This window comes from Triplophysa rosa, linkage group LG1, assembly GCF_024868665.1.
Source record: "Triplophysa rosa linkage group LG1, Trosa_1v2, whole genome shotgun sequence".
Lineage (NCBI taxonomy): Eukaryota > Metazoa > Chordata > Actinopteri > Cypriniformes > Nemacheilidae > Triplophysa > Triplophysa rosa.
Genome location: NC_079890.1, coordinates 37,581,845 through 37,601,535, shown reverse-complemented (window position 1 = coordinate 37,601,535; position 19,691 = coordinate 37,581,845). Strand labels below are relative to the sequence as shown.

Sequence of the window (19,691 nt, the reverse complement as noted above, 5' to 3'; positions counted from 1 at the left end):
CATCCAAAATGGTGGACAGGGTCAAGGGTCAATGTTATAAACATTTTATTCTGCACTCAGAAAAGATTGTACTGGCAAACATCCACAACACCTTTTTTCTTTATTCTATTACCATAAGCTCGGGCAGATGTGTTCGAGTGCGTTCAGTAGCGGATACTGAATAAGATCAAGACATTAAACACTCACCAGTCTGATTTCAATGATCCTTTTCCCGGTGTTGTTTGCCGTGGCTGACAGCGCATTATCGATGAGTTCGGCAAACGCATAGGCTGCAACACAAAAAAGCATTATACTGGCACAAAACATGTGCGTGTATGCCCAGCACAGGTGAGCACATAAACTTACGCAGTGCTTTCTGTCCCTCGCTAGCGTAGTACTCATACATGCCACACTGCACCAGGGTGTGATAGTGGGGCAGATAGTCGATGCGCTCTTGAGTGGCCACAGACAGCTCCTGATCCACAGACTGCAACAGGTGCAGGGTCTTCCCATCCAGCAGCTCATCTGAAGCATCACAACACACACACACATCAACTTTCCAGTAAAACCACATCGGCTGGAGCTTATGGAGGACAGCACATTTAAAATTAGGGCTGCACAATTCATCGAAAAACTAATCGGGATTAAAATTACGGGCAAAACAATTACATGCAGGTAATCGCCAAAAGCCTCGATTACAGCTGACCCATTTGCCTTAAAGGAGAGGTTGTTCAAATGGTTTTACTAGATGTGAAATAAGTCTCTGGTGTCCCCAGAGTGTGTATGTGAAGTTTTAGCTCAAAACACCCAGCGGATCATTTATTATAGAATGTTGAAGTTGCCCGTTTTTGAGTGCGTGTAAAAACGCACCGATTTGGCTTTTATCTCTTTAAATGTTAATGAGCTTTTCGTCCCAGCCCCCTCTCCAGAGGAGGGTGGAGTTTCAGGAACTCGTGCTGATGCGTACCAGCCAAAACAAAACATCAAAATGTCAGTAATTGTTAGTGGTGTTCAGCCCTATATGTACGAACCGGAGTCTGAGACTGATGGAGAGACACAAGAAGAAGTGACAACCTTAAGAATGGAACAGGACGTTTCCGAATGGTTAGTTGTAATTTTGCAGTTATTGTGAAATGAACGTTCTTCAAGTGATCGATAAGCATTAGCATGGTCCGTCATGATAATGTATAAATCGCTGTGCAGGTGCTCGTGTGGGAATTGCAGTAAAATGATACAGAGCCAGAGAATAAATGCTGCATGGAGGTCGAGCAGGTATAGTTTAGCGTTACTACAGTTATACTACGCTTTCAACGTTGTTCTATCATGTACTGTCACACTTACTTTACGTATTGTTTACGATAAGCCCGACAGCATGTGAGGGCAGCGTCAATAAATACAGTTAGACGCTGTACTTCTATTGTTAGCAACATTACCAATATAGTGCGATAACAAGCACATTAAGAGTGGCAATTTTGAAAGACTAATCAGCAACAATATGAGGTGTGATACTTAATGTTACTGCTTCTGCTGGATATGAGGACTGGGCACGGAGTGTTGGTATTGCTCCCGGTTTCAGTAGCAACCTCGTTGAAAGTCCAGCGTTGTACTCGCCCTCATTCGTGAAGCAGTCCGGCGTGAAATGATTGGCGGAAACGTGAAATACTTTACCGATTCTCAGCGGGACATTGCCTTCATAAATGAAATTGAACCATGCTGTGCTCTGTAACTCACCTTGCGGGAGTCTATGGAGACAGTTATGCTGGTCGGTACATCCTAATACAGAACAACTGTAGTTCCCTCCGTGGCGCAGACATTGTGTAGCTCCAGTGACGATCTAACAATGGCGACTGTTGTACTTCCCACATGGGACTGTGTCTAAGCAACTAGGGCAGATCGTCACCACTGCTGGGCGGGCTTTGCCGTTGAGTGACGACATTAACGGCAGAATTCAAATCTTTGCTTTTACCAACAGGGTTTTTGAATTACGCAAATTATTAAAAAAGGAGTGAGCACATTTTTTACTGTTTAGGCTGCTTGTTTACAGACACTGTGGGCACATTTTAATGTTTTAACACATTATAAAAGTGAATTTTGCTAAATATGTGCCCTTTAATTTCTGTGTTTGGGCACAGAGTACAGCGGCGAAACAGAGACCTTAAAATTAAGTGTCTTACCAACAACATAACTCCCGTAATTAATTGTTTTTTTTACATTATATTATTTAGTTTTGGATGTTTATGTAAAGAATATGGCATGCAGCTGCTTCACAGAAAGTTTGAAAACATTTTAAAGCTTTAATATAAAATCTATTAATCGAAATTACAATATCGAGGTGAATAATTGACAATTATGATTTTTGTCATAATCGTGCAGCTCTATTTAAAATGATCAAGTTACGCACTAAATAAAACAGTATTGATGGTCATTAGCCCTTGCATTGTGTTCATGTGTTTATTACTCTTTCAATGTTCGCAAATCTAGTGAACCCTTATTTGTGTTCTAAATCAAGAAACACAAAGATGTTTAATATTGGTCATTTACCTCTTACAAATAAGTATATTTACAAAAAAGGTGCTATCTGTTTGTTTTTTAATGTACTAAAAAAGAAAAATCTTGAAAACAGGTCCAATCGAACCAAGAGTTAACGTTAACGTTATCATCATCATTTTAAGCATTATTACAAATTTGTACCTTGTACATTATACCATTTTCAACTTTCTTATTGGTTTTAATTAAAATGTTTAGAAATCAGTAAAAAAATACGTTTTACTATTCTACTGAAACAGAAGACAATACAAATACTAGTAGTTTTCATTTCAAATACCATTGTTTAATGTTAACCATTAAAACCCTGTTGAAAAAAACAGCATATGCTGGTTTGGTATGTTTTGATGCTGGTTTAAGCTGTGCTAGTCCTTAGCTGGTCAAACCAGCATCAAAACATACCTTACCCAGCACATGCTGTTTTTTTTCAACAGGGAGAGACCATAAATTTACATTAAAACCAATACAATTCCTATTAAAACCATTTTCTTATGTTAGCATATTTCTGTAGGTATTATAATATATTGTTATATTTACAGTTTATACTGCTAGTAAAAAGATGTCTTACTGTAAAGCTCTTTATCGACCTGCCTCCTGTCAGTCGTGCTGATAACGAAAGTTTCGTTTTTCGACAATGAAAACTCCTGCGATAAAAATAAGGAAAAAAACATGACACCGCCGTCTCCAGCTGTTTAAACGCGTTATCAGCCACGCTTAATCAGTCACACAAACAGATGTTTTTTTGTTTAACACAGGTAACGTAAGTCACCCTGGACTGGTAAACACAATAAAACAAAACACTTGCTCGTACCCGCCTCACCGCCTGCAGGAACGAGCCGTAGTCCATGCCCGCGACGTCTATAGCCCGCGGCGCCTCAGCGCTGCTGTCCGGACGACAGTCGAACACTAATATCGATCTCTGGTGCGTTTTGTCCCGGTGGCCGGGCTCGTTTCCCGCTCCGGCCTCCGCCATGTTCGTATCGATACAGAGCAGCCAATCAGCGATATCTGAAATACGCGTTCACCCTCCGCGAGCTCACCGCTGCACCTCTGCCATCTTTATCCACGGCTGCGGATCTGAGGCTCGATGTCAACGCATCTAATGGTCCGCGAATGCGATATTTTGCGTGGACATGCGAATTCAAAGACTTTGGCGCCTCATGAATTCCGTTTCACTTCAGCAGCGTCATGACGCTCGAGCTGCGTGATGATCGACTGTTGACAAGATCCACGCGCTGACAAAACACAGGGCGTGTCCAGAGTAGCGCTCTGTGTACTACTCGTGTTATCTCTGTAGTATGCAGTATGGACAACATAGGAGACGGTCCTCACTGCAGAACACAACATTCAGGGCGCGTGGTTGGATCCAGATCCGACTCCGCCCACTTTATATTCTTTATATACCGTGGTCGCCAACGTTTGCTCTTATCAATGTAATCATAATTTAGCGTACGCCTGTATGTAATGATCACAGTTAAATATGTTAACCCAAACCCTTACCCTAAACCTAAATCTACTAAAATATGTCATTAGAAACGCGTTAGTAAATAAAGTTTGTATTCAGCTAGTTTGTTTTTCTGTCAAATTAATAACTTTAGTTTCGACTTAATGCGGAAATGGTAGAGCAACAACACGAGTATGACGTGTCCACCAATCGATCAATCAAGACGTAGTGGGAGGAGACTGGATCCAGTGTCGTCCAATCACAATGCAATGGGAGGAGCCTGGATCTGGATCCAACCTTGCCCCGTGGATCTCGCTTTCTGCAGTGAGGAGCTGATAGAGGTTAAAAGTCTGTATCGACTTTTTCTTATGGATAGACACAAACATTGAAAGATAACTAAATACGAAAGAGAATTTAAGACAAAATTACGAGATTGACGTGTATGCGTCTGGAGTGATGTGAACAGATAAAAATGTAATACATTCATTATTAATAAACCACACAGGGCAAGCAGAGCCCTGCTCTTATGAAAATCTACCACAGGTTTTATTATAGTAAATGTGTAAACTTATACTGCATTATACTAATTTTCTACTTTATTCTCGTAATTTTTATTCTCAAAATACTACGACTTTAACCTCGTGATTTTATTTCACCTTTAATGTGGCCATAATCCTGTGTCTATCGCAACTACAAATGAAATTAATAAAATGTTACACAAAATTGGATTTCAAAAGTAAATATTTGTCACCTGCACGACCATACTGTATATCACTTGCTGAGTAAATCATTCACTTTTAAGTAAGATAATGTGAGAATAATTCAGCACATCGCATATTTAAACATTAATGCTTATAACATGATCAAACCAGCCTTTGAAAAGATTCATTCGACTGAACCGTTTACGCGAGTCGAGTCGGCACAATGAATCAAAACAATGGTGACGCAACTAAAAAAAACATGGCGGCGTGCAGTCGTTCACGTGCAGGTTGTCAAATAAAGCATATTACAGAAATTCTCTGGAGAAATTCCTGCGATTTTTGAACATTTTGACTATATTATATTAATGTCTATCGTTGTTGTCAACAGTTGGGGCTGGCTGTTAGACTCCGGCTCGCTCAAAGATCAGAGTTGTGTTTGTGCCTGTGATGGGACTAAGGCAGAATACTTCAAATGTACTTTTAAAAGGGAATATTTTAATATATTAAAGCCTCACATTCAAGTTAAACAAGATGTTTTAAAAAACCCAGATACGCAAAGTGCTGAGAATGGCGAGAATGCAAAAATTGATCTGAAAAAACGAAAGGTGGGCATCGCATATTACTAATAACGTTATTAATCATGTAGCCTACCGTGAACCCTTGTTTTACAATCGGTGGAAATGTGCTGTACGATGAATTTGTATTTATTTGCAGAAGCGCAAGAGAAAAAAGTCTGATCTCAATACTGGAGAGATAAAGGCACAGGACTATCATGAAAAGGTGACACCACATTTATTCTGCCTTTCCTCAAACCATAGGAAAGGGATTTCAGACATTTTTCGAATTATCTTCTTTTTGTGTTGCATTGAGTCATTTATAGGTTTTGAACCACATGAAGGCAAATAAATGATGACATAATTTCTATTTTTTGGATGAACTGGCCCTTAAGAATTGCTTTCCAGTAGTAATCCTTGAGGACGTCTCTTTCACAAATATTGATCTTTTCACAGATTCAGTCAGTGGTTCTGGAGGGTTCTCGGGCTCTTGTGGAAGCCGGCCATCGGTGTGGTTACTGGACAGAAGTTTTGCCCTCGGTGACCTCTGAACCCGTCCCGGCCCAGGAGTGCCAGCTGGCTGCATTCTGTGACATGGCCAAACAGCTTCCGTTAACAGATGAGTCGATACCGGCACCAGTGCAGACACTGAACAGAGACGACCTGGACGCACCGCTTGACTTATTCAATTACATCACAGAGAATCCGTATGACATCACTTATGAGGTCACATTAATGAGTGAGAGGTATCTGCTGCCCCCTCGCAGCCACTTTCTGATGTCTGACATCACACACATACATCCACTAGTCAACAGTGAGTGTATTTTATCATTATTGATCTTTTATTTTTCATTTAAAAATATCTGTTTTATGTATGTGTTTACTATGTGATTTATTTATTATTGTGTTGTATAAAACGGCCTTCAATTAAAGACATCATGCCCGGTTTCACAGACAAGGCTTAAGGCTAGTCCCAGACTAAAATGAAAGTTTGAGCTGTCGTAACTGACAATAACGTAAAATATATCAATTGTTTTGTCTCTAGATGCACTCCAGTAATGTTTTTCACATAAACATTTTTTAAAAAGCTACTTAAATATCATAATTTAACTACGGGTTAGTCCTGGCTTAAACTAAGCCCTTTCTGTAAAAACCGGGCCTTAAAGGTAATCCAGTGTATAGAGAGATGTATGGCTTAATATGTTGTAATAGCCTTACACTACTAACATTTGTCGTTAGAAACATAAAATATTTTCAATTCTTAAAAAACCCCTAAAAGTAATACTCATTTTAACCTAAGGAGGCCGCCATGTTCTTTTCGATGACGTAAAATGGTTGCAGGCACAGGCAGCCAAACTAAACACCGACACACTTATCAGTTCTTCAGTAAATATAAGGTGCTGTAGGATAAAAAAATATATAATAAAGACGCTATTTGGTGTATTTTCATTCATTTTAATATTGTTGGTCAGAAAAAATACGAACATACATATTAATAACCAAATTCATTTCGAATTTAAAATATACATGATGTTTTTAGCCATTATAAAATGCATTTTATCCAGATTTTGACTTTTCAACATCAGTAGCCTAACGTTATTGTCTTTCTCTCTCGGTCATTAGCTGACGGGGGCTAATATTCACGTGTGCTCAAATACAGAATAAATAACCAAACCGCAAGCATCTTATTATTGTGTTTATCAGTATATTCTCCTAATCTATACAGTATACGATAATGATGGATGCTGATGTCTTAAATAGTCTTAACTGTCTTAAAGACGGTCGTTTAAAGCTATGATTTCATGCATGTTTACCTTGAACAGACGTCTAATACTGAACGCAGTCTTCTTTCATGGCAGGCAAGCTGGCTTGTGTCAATGTGACATACCGCCACCTACTGTCCCTGTGTATTATATAGTGTATTGTATCTAATCTTATGTTTGTCGTGTCATATATTACTGTTATATATGGTGTGTGCTTCTCTGTAGCGAAAGTGAACAGGTTAAGGTCGCAACCATTTGACGTCACGGATTTTGACGCAAAAAATGGCGGCCTCCGAGTAAAAATATTTTTTCATAGTTTATGAATACTGTGACAGTTACACTGATTTTTAATTTCACATTTATAAAGTCAGTGCCATTGTTAATATATTAAGCCATACATCTCTCTAAACCCAAGGTTCCTCTTAAAGAGATAGTATAACCAAAAATAAAACATTCTCATGTCATTTTAAACCTGTCTTACTTTCCTCTGCAGGGCACAAAAAATATATTTTGAAGAACATTGATAACCAAAAACCACTGGAACCATTGACTTATATTGTATGAACATAAAACCACTGAGACATTTCTCAAAATATCTTTTTTTGTGTTCTGCAGAAGAAAGAGTCATATACAGGTTTCGTCCGACACGAGGGGGAATAAATGACTCATTTTTCATTGTGGCTGAACTATCCCTGTAACTTGTCATTGACTACTTTTGTATATTAATCGAGAGTTATTACTTCGATTCGCCCGCAGATGGAGACAAATATGACCTTATAGTCCTTGATCCACCATGGGAGAACAAATCGGTAAAAAGAAGCAACAGGTGATGGTTTGATATCTCAATATCCATATTTTGATGATTTTATTGTATGTCTTCATATTTTTGCTTTTGCTCTAGAATTAATAAAAGAGGTGATTTTCTTTTGCCCCCTTTAAAATAAAAAGCACGCTACCTCTATTTTTATTTAAATGAACACATGTTATTGCTGCCTGAGTTGATGAAAGAGACAGCAACTGACTTCTTGCCATTTATATTTTCAGTTTGTTGTTTCGTGTCTGTTTTCTGAAAGCCAAACCACCCCCATACAACATATTTCGCATTCTTTTTGAGGGTTAATTCATCTCACACTCGCGCGTCTCTTTCCACATCTGTGTTACTTGCTGCCGGCATTTTAATAATGACAAAGACGACAAAAATGGCCATCTTTGACGCATTCTTCTTAATTTTCAATGAGATTTGATATTCACAATTATTCACATTATTTAGTTGTTATAATGGCATGTCTTATGAACTGAACTCATTGACAGGTACAGTTCCCTGCCGTCCTCTCAGATCAAGCAGCTTCCCGTGCCGGCCTTGGCCTCTCCGGGTTGTGTGGTGGTGACGTGGGTAACTAACCGGGCACAGCACCTGCGTTTCGTCCGAGAGGAGCTCTACCCTCACTGGGGAGTGGAAGTGATAGCAGAGTGGCTTTGGGTCAAGGTACAAACACACACACCGATCACTTGCCCAAACCTGTGGGGCCGTGACGGCTGATCGGCTGAATGTGTATAGGTGACCCGGACGGGTGAGTTTGTGTTTCCCCTGGACTCCCAACACAAGAAGCCTTATGAAGTGCTGGTGCTCGGCAGGTATCGCGCAGAGGACGCTGTCAGGTATCGTATGCGTGAGTCCATTTCTCTGTGTTTATAAACTGTGATTAGCACAACTCTGTGTTTCAGGTCTTCAGCGCAGGATGAGATTCCACGTCAAAGACTTCTGCTCAGCGTCCCCTCAATCCTTCATTCCCATAAACCTTCGCTGTCAGGTACACACACCCGTAAAATAAGCATGAGTAGTCCAAGCGTAGATAGTCCAAAACTGACACCGGCCCAAAGAAAAACTAAGACTGAGGTATTTCTGAATTCATTGTAAATGTCTGCACTTGTAATCGAGTTGATTCTGTGTCTGTTCTTCAGCCGTGTTGAAGCCTTACATTGGCTCCGATCCTAAGTGTTTGGAGTTGTTTGCTCGAAGTCTCCAATCTGATTGGACCAGCTGGGGAAATGAGGTCATCAAGTTCCAGCACAGCGGTTATTTTAGCAGACGGAGAGTCGAGGATCCACACGGCACGTCTGAGACCGCAGGTGCAACGCCCGGATTCTGTTAATGAACACTTTAATAAAAGTGTCATAATGTAAAGAGAAGTGACATAAGAGCATGTAGAGCAATTTAATTTGAACTTTATCTAACATCGTGTACCATAAGCATCAGATTTTGTTGACAACCTTGCACAACAGATTAGAATAAGCTTTTATTAAAGTTTGATATCATCTTTGTGGAAATGAAATTAGCACATCTGAACTACATTCAGTGGACATTTTTTTATGAAAGTATGACATTCAGAATGTGTTTGTTTAGGACATAAGCGTTGATGTCTTGTATGAATGTACAGTATATTATTGTTCCAAATGTTCCATTTCTAATGCCATTATACAGTTTTTTACTTCTTAAAATTGATTTATACAAAAGCGTGTCGTTTTAAGCTTGGAATTTGTATATGAATTTGTTTTAAACTTCAGTTTCTCAGAATTCAAGTTTCAGACTTTGCTGGAGAACTTTAGCTTTTTTGTAACCGATAAAATATGTTGATCTTATTCCTGTTTGCTGTCATTGTTTTTTTGTAGTTACTGCCTTTGAAACATCTTTTTTTTTTATGCGGCCAGTGTTCATGCAATTATAAAACAGTTGATCGGATGCTGCATGCATTTATCGGATGTCAATTGCAATGCCCCTTTACCCCAGACACATATTGTACGACTCATAGCCAATAAACATTTTAATAAACGAGTTGATTTGCAAAAACAGATAACTCCCTTATTAAAAGGTTTCGAAAATCATGTTTTTTATTGTGAGTTCCAAGTAATATCAATCAAACTGCAGTTGGGTTGTTTTTATTAACACAAAAACCTGATAACACAAACAAAAATATATCTAATATAATTTATAATTCAAAAGATGCTGTGACCTGATGACTGGGGTTTAATGGTGGGTTCTGGCGCCATCTGCTGGTGTGATGTCGGTAAGATCTGGCTGGACTTCATCGTGCAAAATGAGAGAAAACGTATGACTTCATGCAAATCTCAACGATATTTATCTGAGCTTGAGTTCAATCCATTTTGAATATGTGCATCTGCGCATTAAAGCGTTTCAAGAGGTGATAGTAAAGAGAGGTGGATTGTAGATGATGTTAAGATGTGTTGAGCCCAAAGCTGATTTATCACATATTTATTGAATTTATGCATGAAAGTCCATCACAAGCTAGAGTATTAATAGTAAAATATTGCATTATGCACACATTTAATAAGCTATTAAAGAACTTAAAAGGCTAAAAAGGTATTTTCAAACCGTAGGTGGAAATCCAGTATATTGATCTTTTTGAAAGCCTGTTGGAATGTCGCTCTTGGTAGCCACATTGACCTCTACATCTTTGTGTGTTTCTATGGAAACTGAGGTTGGTCTACCTGGGAAGCACATGTTGACCTTGGCACTCCCTGCGTGTTCCCATTTATATTGTTACTGTACACATAAAGTCACCCATACTTCTGCCCCTTTAGTGAAAAATAACACATCTTCTAGAAGATTCACTATATGGAAAACTTACTAATTGTAAAATTAAAAAGGGTTAATACTGTTTTTATGACTGGAAAGCGAGAAAGCCTCTTTGTTTGACAGAATTGATCATAACCTTTCAGACTGAATGTTACTATTTTTGTACACATGAACACACGATCGTCTGAACCTTCAACATCAGCAGCTGAGAGTCACAGATCATCAGAATGTTCATCTCTCTGGACTCCGGTCACATCACACTGTAAATTATCACTGTTTATTGTCCTGTTTATATGCTCACCACATCACACATTTCATGACATCACTGTTACAGATAATGCACACTCAATTATGAAAATGACCAAGATTCACCGGGGGGACACTGGAACATTTTTTTCAGATGCAGAAAATCTATATGTATAAAATTAGCATAATCTTTGGAGGCTACCATATGAGAAAGTAGTGTTCCTCAGTAAATTGAAGTAAAATTCCTAGATGCTACAATGTTTTGAACCTTACCATATTGCCATAGTAAATATTATACTACAGTATTTTCTACAGCTCGTCGAAATATTACAGAATATTATGGTATACTGTATATTAACAAGTGTAGATACTATAATATTCCACATTATACTATAAAACAACAGTTTCAAATACAAACGTATACTACAGTTTATCAATTCACTATAGTTAATACCACAGAATATTGTATGTTATGAAATTGTAGTAATCCATTTAATATACCACAGTATACTACAGTTTACTATAGTAAATATTATGGTATTGACTGCAGTTTATGAATTTATTATACTACAATAATACTACAGAATACTGCCCTATACATTAAAGTGTGGTAATAAATATACTTCCAAATAATATACCACTTCAGTATAATTTACTACAGTTTACTGTAGTAAATACCAAAGTATACTACTGTATTTACTACATTTGGTCAGTTAACTACAGTTACTATATGTTATTTTCTGCATGTTGTATATGACTTTTCACACATCATTTATTTTTCCCTGAGTGAATGTTCCTACAGTGTTTTGACGTTTGGAATGAATAGAGCAGGATTCTGAATAGTTTCAGTACGTGAGAAAGAAGAGGTCAATGTAACAGACAGCTCCTGATATTTCAAAGGATGAGAGAGACATTGCAATTTCCTTTCGACCTTGAATCCACATCAAACCCAACTGAATTATTTCACATTCATTAATTTTATATTTGGTCATAAATCAAAGGTGTCACGTTTTGTGTAATTATAAAAACATATTTTGCCATGTGTTACTGCAGGGTTTCATGTTAGACATAAGTAAACAAACTCAATCTTGAGATTAGCTTCAAGAATTAGCGCGCATTAAAAAACTGCATAAAAAAGACAAATTATGGAAGATCAGTGGGCATCGAATGTGGAATCTTCAATTGTGACTGACCAAGATAAAAACTACTGTGCGTTGTTTTGCAGAAGCGAGATTACAGACGATTCACTCTTTGGTCAGATATTTATGCATCCTCACACACACTTTAAATAACAAATCCCTGGTAAACAAACGCATGCTTCTGCATATAAATAAACCTTGATAATGTTTCAAAGTTGTTGTATATTATATTGCATGATATGACGCATAAGTGTGTTTAAATCAGCCTTCGTCAAGTTGTAAAAGTCTTTGGAATAGTCAATTTACAGTTCATTTGTGGTTATTTTCTGGAAACCTTCTTGCGTTTCTGTGGCTTCTGACATTCTGTCAATTTATCTGAAGAAACGTGGACGTGAAATGTTACGTTAGAGGAAAAACCCAATAGATGTCTGTCAGAATGACTGAATGGGTGTGAAGCTGTGACGTGTGAGTGACAGCAGATCGTGTTATACATTCAGGATCGTGCGGATTCTGCTGCCCTTCATCATTAGAAACCACCACACTTACATTTACACATTTAACACTCTTAGGTCACCTTTATTTGCAGGTGACTTTTATCAAATACAGACTGATTCAGCTTTACGGTAATAAACAGGAAAATAATGTAAGCAGTATGATATCAGTTCTGACAAAACAGTTCTGGTTGAGTTTGATTCACTTCAGGTCAATGCACACACAGAACAGAGACTGATGTGCTCTACATATCATCTTTAAACTTTAAAAGTCCTAAAGACTTCAACATCTAGCATTTTCATTTTCATATCAGCATTGGACATACTGGACATTAACCGCTTGATGAAAATGTAGCAATTATAATACACTGAAACTGCTTTAAACTAACTTAAAGGGACAGTTCACCCAAAAATAAAAATTCTGTCTTCATTTACCCACCCTCAAGTTGTTCCAAATCTGTATAAACTTCTTTGTTCTGATGAACACAGACAAAGATATTTGGAAGAAGTTTAGCGATTTTCAGTTCTGGGACATCATTGACTACCATAGTAGGAACAATTACAATGGCAGTCAAAAGTGCCACAGAACTGTTTGCTTTCCTAAATTCTTCATATATTATTCAAAAATAATTTATTTTCTACTATGGTAGTGAATGATGTCCCAGAACTGAAAATTGCATTCTTCCAAATATCTTTCTCGGTGTTCAACATAACAAATACATTTACACAGGTTTGAAACAACTTGAGGGCGAGTAAATGATGACAGAATTTTCATTTTTGGGTGAACTATCACTTTAATTAAATTATGGACAGTGGTTCCACACAACAGAAATATGTTGTCTCTACTCAAATACTTAATGTATGATGAACTCAACTGAACTGAGTAAACTTAAACAACCATGTCCAAATAATGTCCAAATAACTTGAATCAATTAAGTTCATCCTACTAAAAGCATTTAAGTAGAGATAACATGTTTCCATTATGTGGAACCACTGTCCATAATTGAATTAAGTTTGTTTCAGGTAAGATATATTTCTGATATAGCTGTTATTTTTAACACACACTAAATAAGCTAAATATAGCTCTTATTGTTAGGAGTTAGCCAGAAGTTGGTTTTGTTACACTTACGGCACCCAAGTGCTTGCTTTTTTTATTAAAGCAACTTAAAATCTGGTTAGGGTTAGGTTAGAAAACACATCTCTTCCGTCAGCACCTGACTGATCAGATCTGACTTCTATCTCTTTTCTACACTTTCTAGCCAAAAATAATAATAAAAAATATATAGCTTTGTATACTGTGGTAGGCTATATGAGACCAGTTTTATTGCACTTATGCTTGTTGTTGTCCTTTTGTTTACCTCATTTGTAAGTCGCTTTGGATAAAAGCGTCTGCTAAATGACTAAATGTAAATGTAAGACGCACTCACACTGGTTGAATATGGGTTATGAGTCGACATACTGAACTGGCAGAAACTGTAAACCCCATAAATGACATTAAATGTGTAGGAGTCGGTGACCGTCGCTTATGAATGTCACGGCTATGATCACATTTACTTTTCTTTCTCCATCTCTTTTCTTTTACTGTGGCTGTTGTTCGGTGGAGGCACAATACAGTCCTGTGGGGCTCTGAGAGTCGACCTTCAGTCTCGCTCTTTTCTAAAGCTCTTTCTCTCGCCTCTTTCCTCTTTGGAGATGCTGTCAATCGCTCGAAACATTTTAATCATGATGACAAAGAACCGCAGGATGTGTTTCAGCCAAAGGGCAAACCAACAACAACAGTTTTTAACCAATAATATTTACATGCATGTATGGCAGTGAGAGAAACGGACTTCACATTTAGTATCCCAAATGTATAACTTTAATAAGAGGCAAAGTCACATTTCACTTAACTTTAGACGGCACACATTAGCTAGTGTGTCCATGTATTTTGCCTTGAGAAATTTCTATATTTTGACTCTTATATTTTTATATATTTTACTGTTGCTGCTATGTTTTACACTTCTCCATCCAGGGTGATTTCATTGGTATTTGTATGTAAAGTATATACATGCGTTTTTGTGCATTTAAATTATACAGTAGGTTGCACGGTGTACCGGTGCTACGGTATAGCATCGCGCTGCTTAAGTTTAAAAATACCCGCGATGCGGCTCAATTTCTTTAAACGATAGTACCGTAATAGTAATAATCTAAGTTACTACAGTAAATTAAAAAAAAAATTGTAGACAAAATAAATAAAAAAATTGTAGTAAATATTCAAGTATACTATAGTATTTGCTACAATTTATCCAATTAATATAGTTAATACTGCAAAAATAGTAATGTACAGTATAATAGAGTTTACAGGTACTAAACTCTAAAGAAAATGTTTCTATATAGCACTAAAAGTGGTTATTGGTTTGTAATCATAGGGGAATCACATTAAGTGCTATACAGAACTATATCTTGGTTCTTCAGTGGTTCTCTAGAGGTTCTTTAGGATGACTATAAAGAACCTGTTTAACCCCTGTATGGCTCTTCAAAGGTTCTATATAGCACCTCAGTCATCCCAAAGAACCGCTGAAGAACCTTTGAAAAGAACCAAGTTATGGTTCTATTTAGCACTTAAAGTGGTTACCCTATGATTACGAGCCAAGAACCACTTTTAGTGCTATGTAGCACCATTTTTTTAGAGTGTATAGTAAATACAAAATGTTTCATTTAGATTTGTGTATTAAAGCGGAGGTAACATGCTATTTCATGCATTCTGACTTCTTTACACTGTTAAACGTGCTGGCTTCTCAAGCTTAACATGGTCAACTTGTAAAAAAAACGACTTGAACGTATGCAGTAGTATTTCTGTGCTCGATTCACTATTCATGAGCGTGAGAAAAAGAGCACGCCCGACGCGTCAACCAGCCAGCTTGAGAGAGTGCACGCCCATCAATGCCGCTTCACTTGGCTGACGGAAGTTTAGCTGTGTTTGTTTGTTCACTGCATTTGGGTGATTTGGAGATCGTTCAAAACTGATAGATGACGCGGTCGCATCGTGAACATGAACCGCACCCGGTAAGTCAAACTAAGTCACATGACTGTGTTTTGTTGGCAATCGGCGCGTACGTGTATAATGTAAACAACACTAACTTATAGTGAATCAATGCGATGATGTATTGTGTGCTCGTGCTGTAGTTTTGTGTGTCCCTGCACGTCTCCAGGTGCTCGTCTTTTTCTGGAAATAATCGCACAGCTGTATCTCTCTTTTATAAATTTGATCAAACGAAATACTTTTCGAAGATACGAAGTAAGCAATACTACTGTATAGGTACTCAAGATTAACATGAGATTGGCAGAAACGGCGTGTCATCTTTAAGGAAATCAGGTATATTTTTTAGATTCCAACTATGAACATTGCACAGCATCATGATACTGTTTGGTATCGTGATATTTCAGCTGGTAACGTATCGTAAGATATTTTTATGGCACCGTGCTGTGAACAAAAATGTGAAGCCTGTCATGTACTTTGGAGTACATCTCTAGATCTTACGACTGCAGGTGTTCTCCTACAGGTGAAACACAGAGGGCGAGAACAGTATTGGCTGCTCAGTGTGCGCTTCAATTGATGGCGGTCAGGAAGGTTTGACCTTGCATTACTAATGAAGACCGAATGTAGAAAAACACACAGGAGTCACAATACTGATGACAAAGTCGTGAGTAACTACTGACACGGCATGTCTTGTAACAGCCTCTCACCTCACAACCCATCTGAAAAAAAAAACTAAATGAAGGAATGAGTGATAGAATGGTGGGAGAAGACAGATTCAACATGTGCAAGAAACAATACATTTCACATGTTCAAAAATAATTTTATCCAAAAAAGATATGAGAAACTATTTTAACATCACCATTAAAGAAAAACGATATCTATATCTAGTCAATATGTTTAAATCACAGTAGCGCGAAACCCACGGCAGCTTCCACATGACTGAAACATCTCACACACACAGAGGAGCTCACAGCATGCCAGAAGACGCTTTGTGAAATTCTGATTGATGTTTATGCGTGTGTATATATTCACAGCACACAGAGATGTCTGTGGTGGAGATCAGAGAAGCTTAATAAAGAACCAGACCATCTGCCTCAATCTCAAGATACAGACGTGATGTGAAAGAGGAACACCAGGAGAAGTCCAGGACGTGGAGATGGATGCTGAGAGAAGCTTGCGGGCCAGTGATGATGAAAACCCTACAACCCACTTGTTTTGGGCCGAACTGTCCTTTTTGACGAAGAATAATTTCTGTTACCAACAAGAGTGTAACATAGATTTTACTTCAAATGTTTTACCGGATTAAATCCATATTCTACAGAATTCAATACATTTCTTTGAAAAAATCAGATTAGAAGAAGCATTAAAGTCACATTACGATGATGATGATGAAGTGGATTTTTTGCGTGGATGTTTAATTCTCTCTCTCTCTCTCTCTCAGGTGTTGCGTGTTCTTGAGTGACAGCGATTATAAAGGTCTGACTCGGTGTGTCTGTGCATTAGTGTGAGATTCTGCTCTCAACACGAGTACCTAAAAACCAGACGAGAACTGAAAACAGGACCCCACTCGAACATAATTCTGTGATGTGACCGCTTCATGTGAATCAACCCGTTAATTAACAAACAATTGACCTCTGAAAATCTGGAATAATGAAACAGTTTCATCGGTGTAAAAACTATAATATAGATTTGTCACGGCTTTTCTCCAGTTCAAAGTGGATTGTAGATGTTTCATAAGAGAAACATAAAATGAAGTGCATTTCAATGTTTTGAAACACTCTTACAACACCGACCATGCTGTGCGATTGGATCACTGATCTATATAAATGACTGGATTGCGCCAAGAACGCTAAAGCAACGGCAGGAGGTGAAGCCACCGGAAGCGATCGCGCCGCCATCTTGGTATGCCCAACTGACAGAGAGCGCCATTGACTCACAGTCAAAATGACCATCTAAAATAACCCGTTTTTCAGCTTATTAGGCGCGCGATAAGTTTTTAGTTCACATGTGTGTTTAAATTAATTGTTACTTCTGTTGTGTTTTCCAAACGTTTAAGTTTATTTTGGACAGAATTGTGACGTAGAAATCAGTGTATAGAAGGTGAGTGTTGCACACTGCTGTAACGGCACATGTGCAAATGTTTAGAAATAAAGCTTCATGACTTAAAGAACATATACAGCCTGCATTTATCTGTATTTAGATTTCAGAATAAGCACATTTTTCAATGTGAACCTCTGGATTGTTCAGCAGTAAATCATAGATGTCAAACCTCAAAGGTCTTCGTGACTCAGAGGTGTTAAAGAACTTCACTCACTCGGCTGTGTACAAGCGCCTGTGCGACCTTGAATTCAAATGAAAACTCGTCTAAATAAATTAGCCATGACCATCTGGGTCATAAAAGTAGCCAGACTGCTAGTGTAGATGATGAGATAGAACATAGGGTTTGACCTACACACACTCACACGCAGACCCTGAGCTGCTCTCTATATGTCTGTCCCACAGCTCGCGTCAAAAACGCTTTAAGAGCCGCTCGATCAAACCTGCTGGACAGAACGCCTCCTCTCTCTCTCTCTGATTTTCAACCTTTTAAGACTCAGGGCCCCCCAATGACTTCCAATTAATCCAAAGACCACCAAAACAAAAAGCCTTATAACACTTTATTATACATTAACACATATTACTACTACTACTATTACAGTTTTTCCTCAATTGTTAAAACTCTAAACCCGATTTCAGAAACAAATGCCCAAGTTCAGTGGTCTAAACTAATTTGTTGAATACATCACTTACCCTAAACACGTTCAGACACCATTTGTAAATCTCTTCCAAAATGTTCTTTTTTTAAAGGTGGACAGTACAGTATTTTTACTGTAAACATCATTTTCAAGCATCTGTACGGCAGGGCTGTAGTCAAGTCAACCTTTGTCCAACACCAGACCGAGTCAAGACCGAGTCTAAAGAGGTTCGAGTCCAAGTCAAGTCTAAGTCCAAAGAGGTTCAAGTCCAAGTCAAGACCGAGTCCAAATGAAACGGTCAAGACGTTCAAAATGGTCAAAAAGTGGATGAAATTAGCAATTTCACCAAAGTCACATGAAGCCGAAGTGCAACTTCAGATTTTCAGTCTTTTTATTGTTGTGAAACAATCTCATTCTGGGCTGCCAATGGAAAATGTTCCCATTGAATCAACATCACTTTTGCAACCGCAATTAATGTTGAAAAAATGTAGAAGTTTCAACAAACCATCATAATTGTGATCAGTATTTGCTTTAGTTGGGTTCTTGATTCTTGTGTTTTAACGTTAGGTTTTCATTCTCTGTTATAACAGTGAGCTAAAATACAATTGTTGAGGCAATGAAAGATCCATTGGGATCCGGTGATAATGATTGTAGTCTTCGTGAAGTTACCTAAATAATTGCTCTTGAGTGCATTGTGTTATTGATTTATGAGTATTGTGTGACACTACAGTGTGAGATTAAAGCAGTGGTATGGCTTAATATACTTCTTTGAATTGACAGAAAACACACACACACACACGCACGCACACACACACACACACACTCACACAAAACCTTTAAATTGGTGAATCAATCAGACATCAAGAATCAGTGTATGAAACTCAACAATAGTGACATTCAACAAAAGAAAGCTTCATGCTGCAAGGCATACTGGGTAACATCTTAGTACAAAACTCATTCATGACTCCCAGCATGCATTGCTGTTCATCTGTTTATCTGAATTTGTCTGATGATTGTCATCATTGTTGATGTTTGTATGATGAGTGTTGATGTCAGGAAAACTTTCGGTTTAATTTGACACAGCATCTTAGCGTTGTGAACCAGAACACTCAAATCATTCATCAACTTCATGAAGTATTATTTATCATCTTTTTTACAGCTTGACACCCAAAGTAAAAACACTGATTAAGTACAAATATTTGAAAAGTGAACACTCAAAAAGTAAGAAAAATATAGATCAATTGTAATTTAGACAACGTTAGTGAAAATCCTCAGGGTGACAAACAAAGAGTTACCTCAGTAAGATTCCATTATTCTTGAGTGGCACAGTTCACTCGCTGGTTGTTCATGTTTCAAATAAACTTTATTAAAAATCTGTGGGGCTGAAGGGCTAATAACCTACCGTCTCACTGATTGAATTTTGACGGACAGCTCATGGTTTTTAATCACCCGTGGGATGCTGTGGACAGTGAGCTGAATCA

At 37.9% G+C, this 19,691-nt stretch overlaps 2 protein-coding genes across 2 annotated transcripts in view; one reads left to right on the top strand and one right to left on the bottom strand.

Annotated features, from left to right (window-relative positions):
- smchd1 (structural maintenance of chromosomes flexible hinge domain containing 1) overlaps nucleotides 1-4,227 on the bottom strand; it is a 44,916-nt gene extending 40,689 nt beyond the window's left edge. The window contains exons 1-4 of the mRNA XM_057334951.1: nucleotides 3,335-4,227; nucleotides 3,092-3,167; nucleotides 346-504; nucleotides 187-269 (exon numbers count right to left, since the gene is read on the bottom strand). Coding sequence (XP_057190934.1) covers nucleotides 187-269; nucleotides 346-504; nucleotides 3,092-3,167; nucleotides 3,335-3,496 — 480 coding nt within the window. The 5' untranslated portion in view covers nucleotides 3,497-4,227. The remainder of the gene's footprint in view (nucleotides 1-186; nucleotides 270-345; nucleotides 505-3,091; nucleotides 3,168-3,334) is intronic.
- A 659-nt stretch (nucleotides 4,228-4,886) lies between these two features.
- Nucleotides 4,887-9,839, top strand: mettl4 (methyltransferase 4, N6-adenosine). The gene is made up of 8 exons (XM_057335753.1): nucleotides 4,887-5,273; nucleotides 5,383-5,448; nucleotides 5,679-6,036; nucleotides 7,742-7,811; nucleotides 8,297-8,471; nucleotides 8,544-8,644; nucleotides 8,711-8,796; nucleotides 8,948-9,839. The coding sequence occupies exons 1-8, from the start codon at nucleotides 5,034-5,036 to the stop codon at nucleotides 9,136-9,138; spliced, it is 1,287 nt and encodes a 428-aa protein (XP_057191736.1). The 5' UTR covers nucleotides 4,887-5,033; the 3' UTR covers nucleotides 9,139-9,839.
- Nucleotides 9,840-19,691: the final 9,852 nt, after the last annotated feature.